The 16395-nt window shown below is 40.7% G+C and overlaps 1 protein-coding gene and 1 non-coding gene across 37 annotated transcripts in view; both read right to left on the bottom strand.

The window, feature by feature from the left end:
* CCDC148 (coiled-coil domain containing 148) overlaps positions 1-16395 on the bottom strand; it is a 330637-nt gene that overhangs the window by 185105 nt on the left and 129137 nt on the right. For all 36 annotated transcript variants that reach the window (XM_081582922.1, XM_081582919.1, XM_081582923.1 and 33 more), the window contains 2 exons: positions 13567-13705; positions 7737-7943 (listed from right to left, as the gene is read on the bottom strand). In XM_081582922.1, the coding sequence (XP_081439048.1) occupies positions 7737-7943; positions 13567-13705 (346 nt within the window). The remainder of the gene's footprint in view (positions 1-7736; positions 7944-13566; positions 13706-16395) is intronic.
* On the bottom strand, positions 6806-6954 carry LOC145544076 (U12 minor spliceosomal RNA). Its single transcript, XR_014081295.1, has one exon. It is a non-coding gene; the product is annotated as a U12 minor spliceosomal RNA (small nuclear RNA).

Here is a 16395-nt window from a genome sequence, read left to right as displayed (position 1 = left end):
TAATGCTGCTGCCTCTTCCCTTCCTATCAGTTTTGTTGCCTGGGCTGTTCCTGGAAAATTTCCCCTTACACAATTTCCTTTAGCTACTTCTTTTCTACCTTCAGGTTCCACTTTACTGCTATTCCAACTCACTGTTTTGGGTGGAGCCTAAACCTCTGGTAGGAGCCTTGTTGGGCAGAAAAATCTCAGACTTTTGAAAATGACCCCATGCCACTAGCCAATGATTTCTTAAATACAGCACATAAAAGATTGATAAACTGTATTGCATTAGGACCTTCCAGAAACCAGAAAAGAATGTCACTCTGACTTTAACCACAAGAAAAAGTTGGATAGCCTACGACATCAAAATTTTTCTTGAATCTAACAGAGAGAAGACGTCATAGGACGATAAACTAGCCTGATATTTAAAGAAAGGTGGATGCCTCCCACAAGATAGGCAATTCGAGAGCTACTTACCTGAGGCAGAGCCCCTGGGAAAGACAAGGTCATTTTAGAAGGGATAAGAAGACTGCAGGTAAAATTTTGTGATGATTCCATAGTTTCATTTTAACAATTTGCTGCTGTGGCAGAGTCTGAGCTTCTGCCATATGGAAGCTACAGACACAAGGGGAATTTACACCCCTTCACAAGCTTTTCGTTACAAATCTCATAGAATGTTCCTAAGAAAGATACGGGTCAGGGAAGGCAGCAGAGGAAGACTCCTGTGGTCATACAAACCAGCCAGAGAGGAACAAAGATCTAATGAACAAAAGGCACTGCAGGTGGGGAGGGAGGCAGAGCTGCAAACCCTCAGGCACAAGTGTAGACCCTTTGAGGCTAGGGAAAGGGAACAAAGAAATCCTTCTCACCTGAGGAAGAAACAGGAAGCTTTCTCCCTTACAAGAACCAGCAAGACCTGAGGTGAACTTGAAGTTCATCTGCCCTGGGGAGGAGGGCATAGTCACTGAGTTCTGGCCCCAATATCCAGGAACATAGGTCCTGCCTGATACTGAGGCTGAACCAAGAAAGCAGAAAGCCTCTTCCCCAAGCAGGCTAGCAAATGTTAGTAAGAATCTGCCCTGGGCAAGCTACAAGAGTGGCAAGACACTCTCTTGGGCTCAGACTCACAAGGAAAGCCTGAAGCCTACTCCCACCATAAGCAAAGTGACACTAATTGCCAAAAATTGAAGACAACTGGTGAATGGACAAACTGTATTAAACCCATATCATGGAATATTACAGCAATAAAAAGGACCGAACTGCTGGCATTTACAATATCACGGCTAGATCTCAACGGCATTATGCTCAGTGAAAAAAGACAGACTCAAAAGAGCACATGTCATACTATTTGGTTATATTTATATCGTATTCTAGAATAGGCAGAACAATAGGGACGGAGATCAATAGCTGCCAAAGGCTGAAGGTGGGTGAGGTGTCGACTTCAAAGAGGCATGAAGGACTGTTGAAACTGATAAAACACTGCTATATCCTGACTGCGGGGGTGGTTTCATGACCAGCATTTGTCAAAAGTCATAGAGCTATACACTAAAAAGGGTGATTTTGTGTGATAGTCACTCAGTTGTGTCCGACTCTGCAACCCCACAGACTGTAGTCTGCCAGGCTCCTCTGTCCATGGGAATTCTCCAGGCAAGAATACTAGAGTGGGTTGCCATTTCCTTCTTGACATAGGGATCAAATCAAGGTCTCTCACACTGTGGGCAGATTCTTTACTGTCTGAGCCCCCAAGGAAGCACTCCAAAAGGATGATTTTAACCCACATATAACTTACATCTCAAAGATATTTAAAATTAAAAGAAAACAATTTCATTGTAATTAAATTGTTCATCAAAAAACAACATTAAGAATGTGAAGAGACAAGTTACAGATTGGGAGGAAAAAATGGAATTTGCCTACAGAACATATAAAGAACATACAAATGAGTAAGGAAAAGAGCAGACAATGGAATAGAAAAATGGCCAAAGGACCTAAGTGGCTGTTTCACAAAAGAGGATATTTAAATTGCCAACATGCATAAGAAAAGCTGCTCAACATCTTTATTCTAAATGCAAATGAAAATCATAATGAAGTGCCACTACACATTCATCAGATTGGCTGAAATTAAAGATTTGGCAGTACCAATGTTGGTGAGAACGTGAATTAACTGAAACTGGTTGTAAATTTGTACAACCACTTTGGAAAACTATTTGGAAGTATTTAACATGAGCCTTATGATTCAGCAATTCCACTCTGAGGTAATTAGCCAAGAGTTACAAGGGCCTATCACTACCATAAGTCAAGATCAAGGATATTCATAGCACCATTATCATAATATGAAAAGCTGGAAGCAACTCACACCTCCACCAACAGGAGAAAATACAAATAAACTGTGGTATATGTATATGCGCAAAATACTACCCAAATGATTATGACATGCAACAAGGATGGAACTCACAGATATGATGCGTGAAGAAGTATCAAAGAGTATATACTGTAGGATTTGACTCATACAAAATTCACCAATAAGCAAAACTAATCTTGAATGATGAGATGAATTCAGAATAGTAGTCATGGATGGGGCTAGTATATATTGGGAGGCTTCCCTGTAGCTCAGATGGGAAAGAATCTGCCTGCAATGCAGGAGACCCCGGTTTGATTCCTGGGTCAGGAAGATCCCTGGAGAAGGGATAGGCTACCCCCTCCAGTATTCTTAGGATTCCCTTGTGGCTCAGATGGTAAAGAATCTGCCTGCAATGTGGGAGACCTAGGTTTGATCCCTGGAGTTGGGAAGATCCTCTGGAGGAGGGCATGGCAATCCACTCCATTGTTCTTGCCTGGAGAAACCCTATGGACAGAGGAGTCTGGCGGGCTACAGTCCACAGGGTCACAAAGAGTCGGACACGACTGAGCGACTAAGCACAGTGTATACTGAGAAGAGGTGTGAGGGAGCATTCTGAGACCTTCTATATCTTGACCTCAGTGGTATTTCTATGGGCAGCATACATTTGTAAAACTTCATTCAATAGTACACTTATGTTCTGTGTACTCTACTTCATGTATGTTTACCTCAATATAATACAAAAACAGAAACTTATCCCCTTGAGCACATCCTAAGGTCTAATGATAATGTGTGCAAAATGAGTATAAACAGACTAGGAGTATATAAGGATTTGTCAAGACCCCTGACTATCCCTCCTCTCTTTTTTTTTTTTATAGTCACTGAGTATTTCTTATCAGCCACAGATGGAGATGAAACATGCATTAGCTCTGTAACCCATGGTAGATTGGGCTTTCTGTGTGTGTTTGTCAGTCATGTCCAACTCTTTGTGACTCCATGAGCTGTAGCCCACCAGGTTCCTCTGTACATGGGGTTTCCCAGGCAAGAATACTGGAGTGGGTAGCCATTCTCTTCTCCAGGGGATCTTTCTGACCCAGGGATCAATCCTGGGTCTTCAAACTGCAGGCAGATTCTTTACCATCTGAGCCACCTTGGAAGCTTCATGTAACTTCTATTGCTTTTAGGTCCTAAGCTTATGCAATGTCAAAAGAAATATCTTTTTGTTTAAAAAACTGCAGAGGAGGAATTTTTCCTCTAATGTTTTCAAATGGAGACATTTGTTTGTTTATTTATTTATTTATTTATGGCTGTGCTGGGTCTTTGTTGCTATGCGGGCTTTTCTCTGACTGTGGGAGCAAGGACTACTCTCTAGTTGCCATGCATGGGCTTCTCATTGTGGTGGCTTCTCTTGAGGTGAAGCATAGGCTCTAGGCGAAGGGCTTCAGTAGTTGCAGCACATAGACTCATTAGTTGTGCCTCCAGGGCCCTAGAGCTTGCAGACTTCCCTAGATGTATAGGGTCAGTAGTTGTGGTACACGACCTTAGCTGCTCTGAGGCATATGGAATCTTCCTGGACCAGGGATTGAACTCATGTCCCCTGCATTGGCAGGCAGATTCTTAGTCATTGGACCACCAGGGAAGTCCAAGACATTTGTTTTTATATGCTATTAATTGCTATAATGTAACATCTACCAGCTTATTTTTTCATTCAAGAGAATAAAATGTTGCAACATCCTCCTACTGTGTCATTTATCAATAAATTAAGATCCGTGCACTTTACTGTGTGTGTGCTGTACCTCAATACAATTATGTATGTGTGTGTTTGTGTGTCTCAAGAAACACCTGGAGTAACAGGCAAATTTGGCCTTGGAGTACAGAATGAAGCAGGGCAAAGGCTAATAGAGTTTTGCCAAGAGAACGCACTGGTCATAGAAAATACCCTCTTCCAAAAACACAAGAGAAGACTCTATACATGGACATCACCAGATGGTCAATAGCAAAATCAGATTGATTATATTCTTTGCAGCCAAAGATGGAGAAGCTCTATACAGTCAGCAAAAACAAGACCAGGGGTGGACTGTGGCTCAGATCATGAACGCCTCATTGCCAAATTCAGACTGAAATTGAAGAAAGTAGGGAAAAGCACTAGACCATTCAGGTATGACCTAAATCAAATCCCTTATGATTATACAGTGGAAGTGAGAAATAGATTTAAGGGACTAGATCTGATAGACAGAGTGCCTGATGAATTATGGACAGAGGTTCGTGACATTGTACAGGAGACAGGGATCAAGACCATCCCCATGGAAAAGAAATGCAAAAAAGCAAAATGGCTGTCTGAGGAGGCCTTACAAATAGCTGGGAAAAGAAGAGAAGCAAAAAGCAAAGGAGAAAAGGAAAGATATTCCCATTTGAATACAGAGTTCCAAAGAATAGCAAGGAGAGATAAGAAAGCCTTCCTCAGCGATCAATGCACAGAAATAGAGAAAAACAACAGAATGGGAAAGACTAGAGATCTCTTCAAGAAAATTAGAGATACGAAGGGAACATTTCATGCAAAGATGGGCTCGATAAAGGACAGAAATGGTATGGACCTAACAGAAGCCGAAGATATTAAGAAGAGGTGGCAAGAATACACAGAAGAACTGTACAAAAAAGATCATCACGACCTAGATAATCATGATGGTGTGATCACTCCCCTAGAGCCAGACATCCTGAAATGCGACATCAAGTGGGCCTTAGAAAGCATCACTATGAACAAAGCTAGTGGAAGTGATGAAATTCCAGTTAAGCTATTTCAAATCCTGAAAGATGATGCTATGAAAGTGCTGCATTCAATATGCCAGTAAATTTGGAAAACTCAGCAGTGGCCACAGGACTGGAAAAGGTCAGGTTTCATTCCAATCCCAAAGAAAGGCAATGCCAAAGAATGCTCAAACTACTGCACAATTGCACTCAATTCGCACACTAGTAAAGTAACGCTCAAAATTCTCCAAGCCATGCTTCAACACTATACGTGAACTGTGAACTTCCATATGTTCAAGATGGTTTTAGAAATGGCAGAGGAACCAGAGATCAAATTGCCAACATCTGCTGGATCATTGAAAAAGCAAGAGAGTTCCAGAAAAACATCTATTTCTGCTTTATTGACTATGCCAAAGCCTTTGACTGTGTGGATCACAATAAACTGTGGAAAATTCTTCAAGAGATGGGAATACCAGAACATCTGACCTGTCTCTTGAGAAACCTGTATGCAGGTCAGGAAGCAATACTTAGAACTGGACATGGAACAACAGACTGGTTCCAAATAGGAAAAGGAGTACGTCAAGGCTGTATATTGTCACCTGCTTATTTAAATTATATGCAGAGTACATCATGAGAAATGCTGGGCTGGAAGAAGCACAAGCGGGAATCAAGATTGCCGGGAGAAATATCAATAACCTCAGATATGCAGATGACACCACCCTTATGGCAGAAAATGAAGAGGAACTAAAAAGCCTCTTGATGAAAGTGAGAGAGGAGAGTGAAAAAGTTGGCTTAAAGCTGAACATTCAGAAAACTAAGATCATGGCATCTGGTCCCATCACTTCATGGGAAATAGATGGGCAAACAGAGGAAAGTGTCAGACTTTATTTTTTTGGGCTCCAAAATCACTGCAGATTGTGATTGCTGCCATGAAATTAAAAGACGCTTACTCCTTGGAAGGAAAGTTATGACCAACCTAGATAGCATATTAAAAAGCAGAGACATTACTTTGCCAACAAAGGTCCATCTAGTCAAGGCTATGGTTTTTGCAATAGTCACGTATGGATGTGAGAGTTGGACTGTGAAGAAAGCTGAGCGCCAAAGAATTGATGCTTTTGAACAGTGGTGTTGGAGAAGACTCTTGAGAGTCCCTGGACTGCAAAGAGATCCAACTAGTCCATCCTAAAGGAGATCAGTCCTGGGTGTTCATTGGAAGGACTGATGTTGAAGCTGAAACTCCAATACTTTGGCCACCTCATGCAAAGAGTTGACTCATTGGAAAAGACCCTGATGCTGGGAAGGATTGGGGGCAGGAGGAGAATGAGACGACAGAGGATGAGATGGCTGGATGGCATCACCGACTCGATGGACATGAGTTTGGGTAAACTCTGGGAGTTGGTGATGGACAGGGAGGCCTGGCGTGCTGCGGTTCATGGGGTTGCAAAGAGTCAGACACGACTGAGCAACTGAACTGAACTGAACTGAACTGTATCTTTATATCTCAAGTAGAAACAAGCAGTTGGCATTATAATGCAGTCACAGAAATAACTTTTAGAGAACTGACTAAGGTCACTAACTCCTGGCTCAACAGTTTCATGGGTAATAGTATTTTCAGCAATTTTGTGAGGTCCAAACAGTCCCCTGCCCAGGGACTTCAACAGTGAAGGATTAGTTAACTCCTCTTCCTGTCTCAGCTCCTCCAGTCATTATGGGTCAGGCCATTCTACTCATTAAGTATAAGGGGGATGGGCACATCACAACCCCCAGGCATCCTGCAAAGTAGGCAGGTCACCTTAGGGGCAGCCTTTACCCACACAAAAATTCATCTTGCATTAGTTGTGAGGATTCAGTGTCACCCCTAATCATAATTTTCCTTACTCAGGAGTTTAAAACATGATACAATTTATGTCTGACGGCCCTTCCAACACTCCTAGGGAGGCCAAATCCACCTTGGGCCTCTGGGACTCATGTACCCGTGATCCATTTGAGGGGTGCAGTTACTCCCAACACAGCAGCCCCTCTTGTTTGCAATTCTGCCATTAAGGCAGTTTCTCTGTACTTCCTGATTTTGTGCTGTCTGTACTTCCCTGCGAGAGTCAGACACCAGTTCTCAAGACTCCGCGACAAGGGTTACCCACTCAACTCTCCAAGCCGTCCTGGAGGTTCCTCGCTGGGTCTGAGCAGGAGGAATACCCAATCTACTCCCCATCTCACTTTGTTGAGAGCTCACACAGCCTATCAAGCTCTCCCCAACATATCTCTTCACAAATCCTCCCTCCTCTTCGTAACTGGATCCTTTTTTAAAAAAACATCTTTAATGTGAATGAGAGGTTCGTGAGTCTGAACAAGTATCAGACGTTTACTCTATAATTAGACTGCTTTTTCATCCCGCACCTCACGCTGATGTACCGCATTCGTGGTTGGTATTGGACATTCACAATCAAAACTTCAATATTCACCTCCTGTTATAGTAACTTCAGGTTGAACTGTATGAAACTGTTGATTGTTCACAATGTTTTAACTTAAAGGAATTGCAATTTCATATAGTTCAAACTAACAATTTTATTCAAAATAGACTTTTAGAGAAATTTTAGGTTGGAATTGAACAAACAGGAAAAGTAAATTCTGAAATGAATACTCAGGCAAATACTGAAGCATCATCTGCAAAGCGTCTCACCTTGGCTTTCAGATCAGCACACACTTCCTGTTGCTTTTTCCTGTCCTTAGCCAACATGCTTTCCATTTCGTGAGTTGCACAGGCTTCGGCCAGTGTCAGCACAGCCTTCTGTATAAAGTCTCTCCTATTCTTATTCCAACTTAATATCAGGATTCTTCGCTGCTCCTTAACAAAGCGATATTGGTCACAATATTTCTCATGTTCAACCTGAAAAGACAACAGATGATAAATGCTTATTATGAAACTGAGCTGATGTGTTATGCCATTGCTAGAAAAGTGAATAAAATGAATTAAAATCAATGATTTTGAAAAGTGAGGACCGAATATCTCAATAGTAAATACAACAATCAGGACCAGGTACCAGTCCCAGATTTCTGGGTCCATGGCTAACTGGTAACTGAGGACCAGTCATTTATTCTTTTTAAGTTCTCATACAGGATAGAGTTAGGCCAGGTGGCCCTAGAACAGCTTCTACTTCTATACGGCAATGAATCTATGAGCAGAAAATATGATTTCCCTTGCATATAATTTTAAAAATACTCTATCTTTTAAAGTCAGTTTTGCTATATTAATAACGACTTCAGGTGCTTTGGTTAGACATGTGCTAATAAACTTAAAAATCCCTACAATAATCCTAAAAACTCAGTTTGCCATTGATTAGGGAAATGATCAGATATTAGAACATTTAAACTTAAAATAATGATAGCATTGACAGTAGCTCTTCCCATCCCATGCTCTTGAAGGGCATGACATTCTTACATGGGTATCAATAGTTCCTGCTGCCAGTGAATACCAACCCTGGGAGATCTGAGTCTTAAGAGAAAGAAGAGGAAGAGAGATAGCCTGAGCAGTTTGAAAAACCTCTGTAGGTGATTCTGAAATACTCCTTATAAAAAGGTGTGTGTGTGTCTATGAGCGCTCAGTTGCTCAGTCATGTCCAACTCTTTGTGACCCCAAGGGCTGTAGCCTGCCAGGCTCCCCCATCCATGGGACTTACAGGCGAGAATACTGGAGTGGGTTGCTATTCCCTTATCCAGGGGTTCTTCCTGACCCAGGGATTGAACCCATGTGTCTCGCATCTCCTGCATTGGCAGGCAGATTCCTTACCACTAGTGCCACCTGGAAGGCCCCTATATAAAGGTATGTCACCTGAAATTAAAAGTTGATGACCTAAATAATTCTTCATTTTGCCACTATAGACCACATCTCTGAATTTAATGTATTATTTAACCTCTAAGTGATGTGAGAAAAGAACCTAGCAAACAGGATAAGGTGGCTCCTACCTAAAAATATATATATACAATTTAGGTATGGTTAATTAGGTACACGATGTTATGATCATTCACCTAGAGCCAGATATCCTGGAATGCGAAGTCAAGTGGGCCTTAGGAAGCATCACTATGAACAAAGCTAGGAGAGGTGATAGAATTCCAGTTGAGCTATTTCACATCTTAAAAGATGATGCTGTGAAAGTGCTGCATTCAGTATGCCAGCAAATTTGGAAAACTCAGCAGTGGCCACAGGACTGGAAAAGGTCAGTTTTCATTCCAATCCCAAGGAAAAGCAATGCCAAAGAATGCTCAAACTACTGCACAATTGCACTCAATCCACACACTAGTAAAGTAATGCTCAAAATTCTCCAAGCCAGGCTTCAACAGTATACGTGAACCGTGAACTTCCAGATGTTCAAGCTGGATTTAGAAAAGGCAGAGGAACCAGCAATCAAATTGCCAGCATCCACTGGATCATTGAAAAAGCAAGAGAGTTCCAGAAAAACATCTAGTTCTGCTTTATTGACTACACCAAAGCCTTTGACTGTGTAGATCACAATAAACTGGAAAATTCTTCAAGAGATGGGAATACCAGACCACCTGAACCACCTCTTAAGAAATCTGTATGCAGGTCAGGAAGCAACAGTTAGAACTGGACATGGAACAACAGACTGGTTCCAAATAGGGAAAGGAGTACATCAAGGCTGTATACCGTCACCCTGCTTATTTAACTTATATGTAGACTACATCATGAAAAATGCTGGGCTGGAGGAAGCACAAGCTGGAATCAATATTGCCAGGAGAAATATCAATAACCTCAGATATGCAGATGACACCACCCTTATGGCAGAAAGTGAAGAAGAACGAAAGAGTCTGCTGATGAAAGTGAAAGAGGAGAGTGAAAAAGCTGGCTTAAAACTCAACATTCAGAAAACAAAGATTGTGGCATCTGGTCCCAACACTTCATGGCAAATAGATGGGGAAACAGTGGAAACAATGAGAGACTTTACTTTTGGGGGCTCAAAAATTACTGCAGATGGTGACTGCAGCCATGAAATTGATAGATGCTTGCTCCTAGGAATAAAAGTTATGACCAACCTAGACAGCATATTACAAAGCAAAGACATTATTTTGCCAACAAAGGTCCGTCTAGTCAAAGCTATGGTTTTTCCAATAGCCATGTATGGATCTGAGAGTTGGACTATAAAGAAAGCTGAGCACCAAAGAACTGATGCTTTTGAACTGTGGTGTGGAGAAGACTCTTGAGAGTCCCTTGAACAGCAAGGAGATCCAACCCTGTCCATCCTAAAGGAAATCAGTCCTGAATTTTCACTGGAAGGACTGATATTGAAGCTGAAACTCCAATACTTTAGCCACCTGATGCGAGGAGCTGACTCATTGGAAAAGACCCTGATATTGGGAAAGATTGAAGGCGGGAGGAGAAGGGGATGACAGATGAGATGGTTGGATGGCATCACCGACTCAATGGACGTGAGTTTGAGTAAACTCTGGGAGTTGGTGATGGACAGGGAGGCCTGTCGTGCTGCAGTCTATGGGGTTGCAAAGAGTTGAACACAACTGAGTGACTGAACTGAACTGAGTTAAATACATAATGAAGCAGGCTATGGCTTCACTTAAATCAAATACCAGCTACTAAAATCCATTCTATAAAGTTCTTAGCTTTAGTCCTCAAAGCCAAGCCTATGCTTAAAACTTGTCAAACACTAAGAAAGGAAGTACACACCATACAGAAATGCATACTAGTTATCCCAAAGTAAGAAGTAAATGCAAAAATCTTTATCATATTAACAGTAGGCAAATACAAAAATCTATACACAGTTAAAAATGACAGCTGGTCACAGATACAAGTGGAATCAATCAGGAACAAAATGAAAAGTCCAATTTAATAAATTAAGATTTGTATAAAGTGTAGAATGAATTATTAATATAACATATTTTTTACATAACTAGAATTTGCAATAAAATAAAGATCAGAATTAAAACAAATAACTGGATGGAGATTAATGGGATAGGAGAGGTTGGTCATACTAGTTGTGTTGCCTTTGCTTCAGTTTCTTCACCTGAAAAGTAAGGATAATTATAGTACTTCTCTCATCGACTATTATTTGCACTACAGGAGTTTACACATGACTGACATAAAATAAATTCTATACACATGTTAGTATTGTTTTTTTAATTAATTTATTTTTTATTGAAGAATAATTGCTTTACAGAATTTTTCTGTTATCTCTCAAACCTCAACATGAATCAGCCATAGGTATACATATATCCCATCCCTGTTGAAACTCCCTCCCATCTCCCTCTCTCAAGTATTGTTACTTGATTGAAAACAATTACAAAAATATGGAGTATGTAATAATATTTTATGGCATGGCCTATAATATTTAAAAGGTAAGAGTCCATACATGTTTGTTTACATATATGTTTTAAAGTGAGTTACTGTGAAATTCACTGGTGATATGGTAACTTCTGTTTCCTTGTCTCTGTGGTCTTGTCCAGTAAAGAATGTAACCATAATTTCTTACGCTTGTCTCAGGGAAACTTCAGACTCTGATTTATGAATTTGGGGCATTTGTGTTCATACCCATCTAGGGGATCAAGTGGAGTTGTGGTGGGGATGGTGTAGGTAGGCACAAGCTCCCAAGGCAAGTTTTGGCTTCCCCATGACTAGAAGGACTGAGATGTGGCAGGCTGTGTGAATGGAAGGGCAAACACCCCACTTCCTGGCAAGACTCAAGGAACGGCAGAACCTCGGAGATGGGCAGGTGAATTTGCAGATACCTGGAAGTCAAACACAAACAGACCAACCCAGAGGATCATGGTGACGCTCTCTGGGGCAAGTAAGCCACAGAAGAATAAATGTTGCCAGAGGGGTCTCCCATCTTTTTATGCAACATGTTGTTGTTCAGTCACTAAGTCATATCTGACTCTGTGACCCCATGGACTGTAGCACACCAGGCTTCTCTGTCCTTCACTATCTTTCTGAGCTTGCTCAAACTCATGTCCACTGAGTCAGCAATGTCATCCAACCATCTCATCCTCTGTTGTCCCTTTTTCTCCTGCCCTCAATCTTTCCCAGCATCAGGGTCTTCCAATGAGTCAGCTGTTTGCATCAGGTGGCCAACTATTGGAGCTTCGGCTGCAGCATCAGTCCTTCCAATGAATACTCATAGTTGATTCCCTATGGATTGACTGGTTTGATCCTTTGCTGTCCAAGGAACTCTTAAGAATCTTCTCCAGAACCACAATTCAAAAGCATCAATTTCTTTGGTGCTCAGCCTTCTTTATGGTCCATACCTCATATTCATACATGACTACTAGAAAAACCATAGCTTTAACTGGATGGGATTTTGTCAGCAAAGTGATGTCTCTGCTTTTTAATACATTGTCTAGGTTTGTCATAGCTTTCCTTTCAAGGAGCAAGAGTCTTTTAATTTTGTGGCTTCAGTCATCGTCCACAGTGATTTTAGAGACCAAGAAAATAAAATATGTCACTGTTTCCATTTTTTCCCATCTATTTGCCATGAAATGATGGCACTGGATGCCATGATATTAGTTTTTTTGAATGTTGAGTTTTAAGTCAGTTTTTTTACTCTCCTGTTTCACTCTCATCAAGAGGCTCTTTAGTTCCTCTTAAATTTCTGCCATTAAGATAGTATCATCTGCATATCTGAGGTTGTTGATATTTCTCCCAGCAATCTTGATTCATCCAGTCCAGTATTTCACATGATGTACTCTGCATAGAAGTTAAATAAGCAGAGTGACAATATATAGCCTTGATGTACTCCTTTCCCAATTTTGAACTAGTCTGTTGTTTCATGTCCAGTTCTAACTGTTGCTTCTTGACCAGCATCCAGGTTTCTCAGGAGGCAGGTAAGGTGGTCTGGTATTTCCATTTCTTTAAGAATTTTCCACAGTTTTTTGTGATCCACAGTCAAAGGCTTTAGTGTAGTTATGCACCATACTGTCTTGAAAAATGACAGACTTCATACTATAACCCTATTATTTTCTAGAGTGTAGGAAAAAAATAATTTTAGAGCACCATTTAAAGTATATATACATATATACATGTATATACCTGCCGCTCTGTGACAACCTAGAGGGGTGGTTTGGGGTGGAAGGTGGGTAGGAGGATCAAGAGGGAGGGAATATATGTGTATACTCATGGCTGATTCTTGTTGATGTATTGCAAAAACCAACATAACATTGTAAAGCAATTATCCTCCAATTAAAAATAACTTTTTAAAATATGTATATGTGTGTGTGTTTGTGTGTGTGTGTGTGTGTGTGTGTGTATGGTGGTGGTTTAGTTGCATTTCCTTCTGCAGGGGATCTTCCTGACCCAGGGATCAAACTCAGATCTCCCACATGGCAAACTGGTCTCCTGCATTGCAGGGGATTCTCAGTTATTGCTGAGCCACCAGGGAAGATATGTGTGTGTGTGTGTGTGTGTGTGTGTGTGTGTGTGTGTGTATAGGTTAGTAATTATTGACCACCAAAACAATTTAGGTTGGCAGTATATAAGGTCCAGCACTCACCAAATCATGCCTCGATTTGTGTGGAAAGTATCTTTGTAACATGTCCAGATACAAAGTCCTTCTGCCACAGAGATCCCCAGGATACTGATCCAAAACAGCCTGGTAAATCCAGTGGTCTTCATCACTTAATTGAAAGTTTCTAGAAGCAACAAAAATATCACATGACGTTATGATTATTGAGCAATCAAAGGACATTGAGGGACCTCAAACTGTTTAAGCCATTAGAAAATGACAATGATTACATAAAAATGAAGTCTGTAAAAAAATACATTAGCCAAATAAAATGTCTGCTCTATAAAAGGCTCTAAATTCTGACACAACGGGTTCTTTCAATTCATTATTTCATGTTGCCATGAGTTCCAGGCTTAATTTGAAGAAGTTTGACAATGAGACATCATATTTTCAAGATATTCTATCTTTCCTATAACAATATTTTAAAAATCATTTCAATGAATGAAATAAACAAACATTGGGAAATAAATTATTAAGCATATAGATTAAAAAGGAATTCCTATTTCTAGACTGGAGGAAAATACAAATGTAGACAAATAAACAATTACATAAAGGAAACTAAGGCCTGAGGAAAGGACATATTAAGGTTTGATATTAAAAGTAAGTCTAAAATTCTTTTACTTTATCCCCTCAAACTCCTGCATTGTGGCGCTAAGACTAAATATTGGTAGTAAAAAGATACCTAATGGCATTAGATTTCAGAGTGATAAAGAAATCATTTTTAATAGGATCCCTACAAGTCACCTTCCCAATAACATGGCCACCATGCTCCAAAATACCTTTTTTAATTCAGAACTTTCCTAGGCTTTGTGTTCTACAGGAAGTATTAGCAAAGCCCTATGCAAAGTGAAAAGGCTACAGGATCAGCTTGAACTGTAGACTTAATTAATGTCTCTTTATTATTGAGTTTATTTGCATATCATTATTCTTATTTAATAAGTTGGAATAATCAAATACAGATGCAATCAGAGTGAATATTATTAGCAACAAATATTTATTTTATCTAAGATGAAGAATTACTATTGTTTATTTCTACCATGTCAATGGTCTTCTACTTTAAAGTTAACTGCAACTTAAAGCATTTTTATAATATGTCCTCTATGCCCTTATAAGGAGAAGGCAATGGCACCCCACTCCAGTACTCTTGCCTGGAAAATCCCATGGACGGAGGAGCCTGGTGGGCTGCAGTCCATGGGGTCGCAAAGAGTCGGACACGACTGAGTGACTTCACTTTCACTTTTCACTTTCATGCACTGGAGAAGGAAATGGCAACCCACTCCAGTGTTCTTGCCTCCAGAATACCAGGTATGGCGGAGCCTGGTGGGCTGCCGTCTATGGGGTCCAAAAGAGTCAGACACGACTGAAGCGACTTAGCAGCAGCAGCATGCCCTTATAAACTATTTGAAGATTTAAAACAATAAAAACTCTTTAAATCATTGATATTAACTGAAATTTTACCATCCTCATTTAAGTTACTCAGTTTCCTAAGGTATTTTGTTATTCTGATAAGTAGCAAGAAAGAAACAAAATTATTTTTCAAAGAAGATACCTTCTCTAACAGCTCTGTAATAGGAAGGAAAAGTGGGTTGGAAATGTTCCATTAGGAAGAAACAAAGTCTACTGTTCTTCTGTATGACATAACAATCTATAGCAGAGAAAGAATTCAAGATTTCATTCATTAAACAAATTGAGTGTTTGGGTTCTCTCTGAATCAGTTATGCATGTATAGACAACCATAAGGCTTCCACAAATAAAGAATCTCAAATAGGAGTATTAACCCTGGGAAAAAGCTTGCCTGGGTGTTTTTGGCATTTAATATACCCTTGGGCTTCCATGATAGCTCAGTTGGTAAAGAATTGGACTGCATTTCAGGAGACCCCGCTTCGATCTCTGGGTTGGGAAGATCCCCTCGAGAAGGGAAATGCTACCCACTCCAGTATTCTGGCCTAGAGAATTCCATGGACTATATGGTCCATGGGATCACAAAGAGTTGGACACCACTGGGGACTTTCTCTTTCAAGTCTTCATGGACAGTACCTCAGGTTGTCTCTCAAGGAACTCATTTCATTCATGATCCACATAAATGCATTTTAACAGCAGAGGTAGCCACAGAAAGGGATTCCCAGGTGGCGCAGTGGTAAAGAATCCACTTGACAATGCAGGAGACACAAGAGATGCAGCTTTGATCCATGGGTTGTGAAGCTCCCCTGGAGTTGCAAATGTCAACCCACTCCAGTACTCTTGCCTGGAAAACTTCACGGACAGAGGAGCCTGGCAGGCTACCATCCACGGGGTCGCAAAGAGCTGGACACGACTGAGCACACACACACACATACAGCCACAGAAATTCTCTATTTCTACTTTGCAAGCAACCAGAAAAAAGGAATAGATCCAAAGTCCATTCCTCATCTATGCTTTTAAACTGTTTCTGTACTCAAAAGGACTTGAATACAGTTTGAATTTCCATCTATATTTGATTACAAATGTGGATGTGCAGGGGTGTATGTGCTAGGGAGGAGGAAGAGACAGAACCTAGGTCCGGTAAGTTCTGTTTTTGTTTTTTTTTTAATTTACTTATTTGCGCCAGGTCTTAGTTGTGGCACACGGGATCTCCGATCTTTGTTGCAGCATGTGGGATCTTTAATTGTGCGTGTGGTATCTAGTTCCTTGACCAGAGAAGGAACCTGGAGTCTTAGCCACTGGACCACCAGGGAAGTTCCAGTTCTCTTTTAAGTTGTCATTTATCTACATAAAGACTGCTGTTGATGCTAGGCTCAGTCACCTTGATGAGCTAGAATTCCCATCATCAAGATGCTG

Source organism: Giraffa tippelskirchi, chromosome 3 (assembly GCF_054371585.1).
Source record: "Giraffa tippelskirchi isolate mGirTip1 chromosome 3, T2T-mGirTip1v1.2.pri, whole genome shotgun sequence".
NCBI lineage: Eukaryota > Metazoa > Chordata > Mammalia > Artiodactyla > Giraffidae > Giraffa > Giraffa tippelskirchi.
Note: the sequence above shows the minus strand (reverse complement) of the source record. Positions and strands in the feature narration are given on the sequence as shown.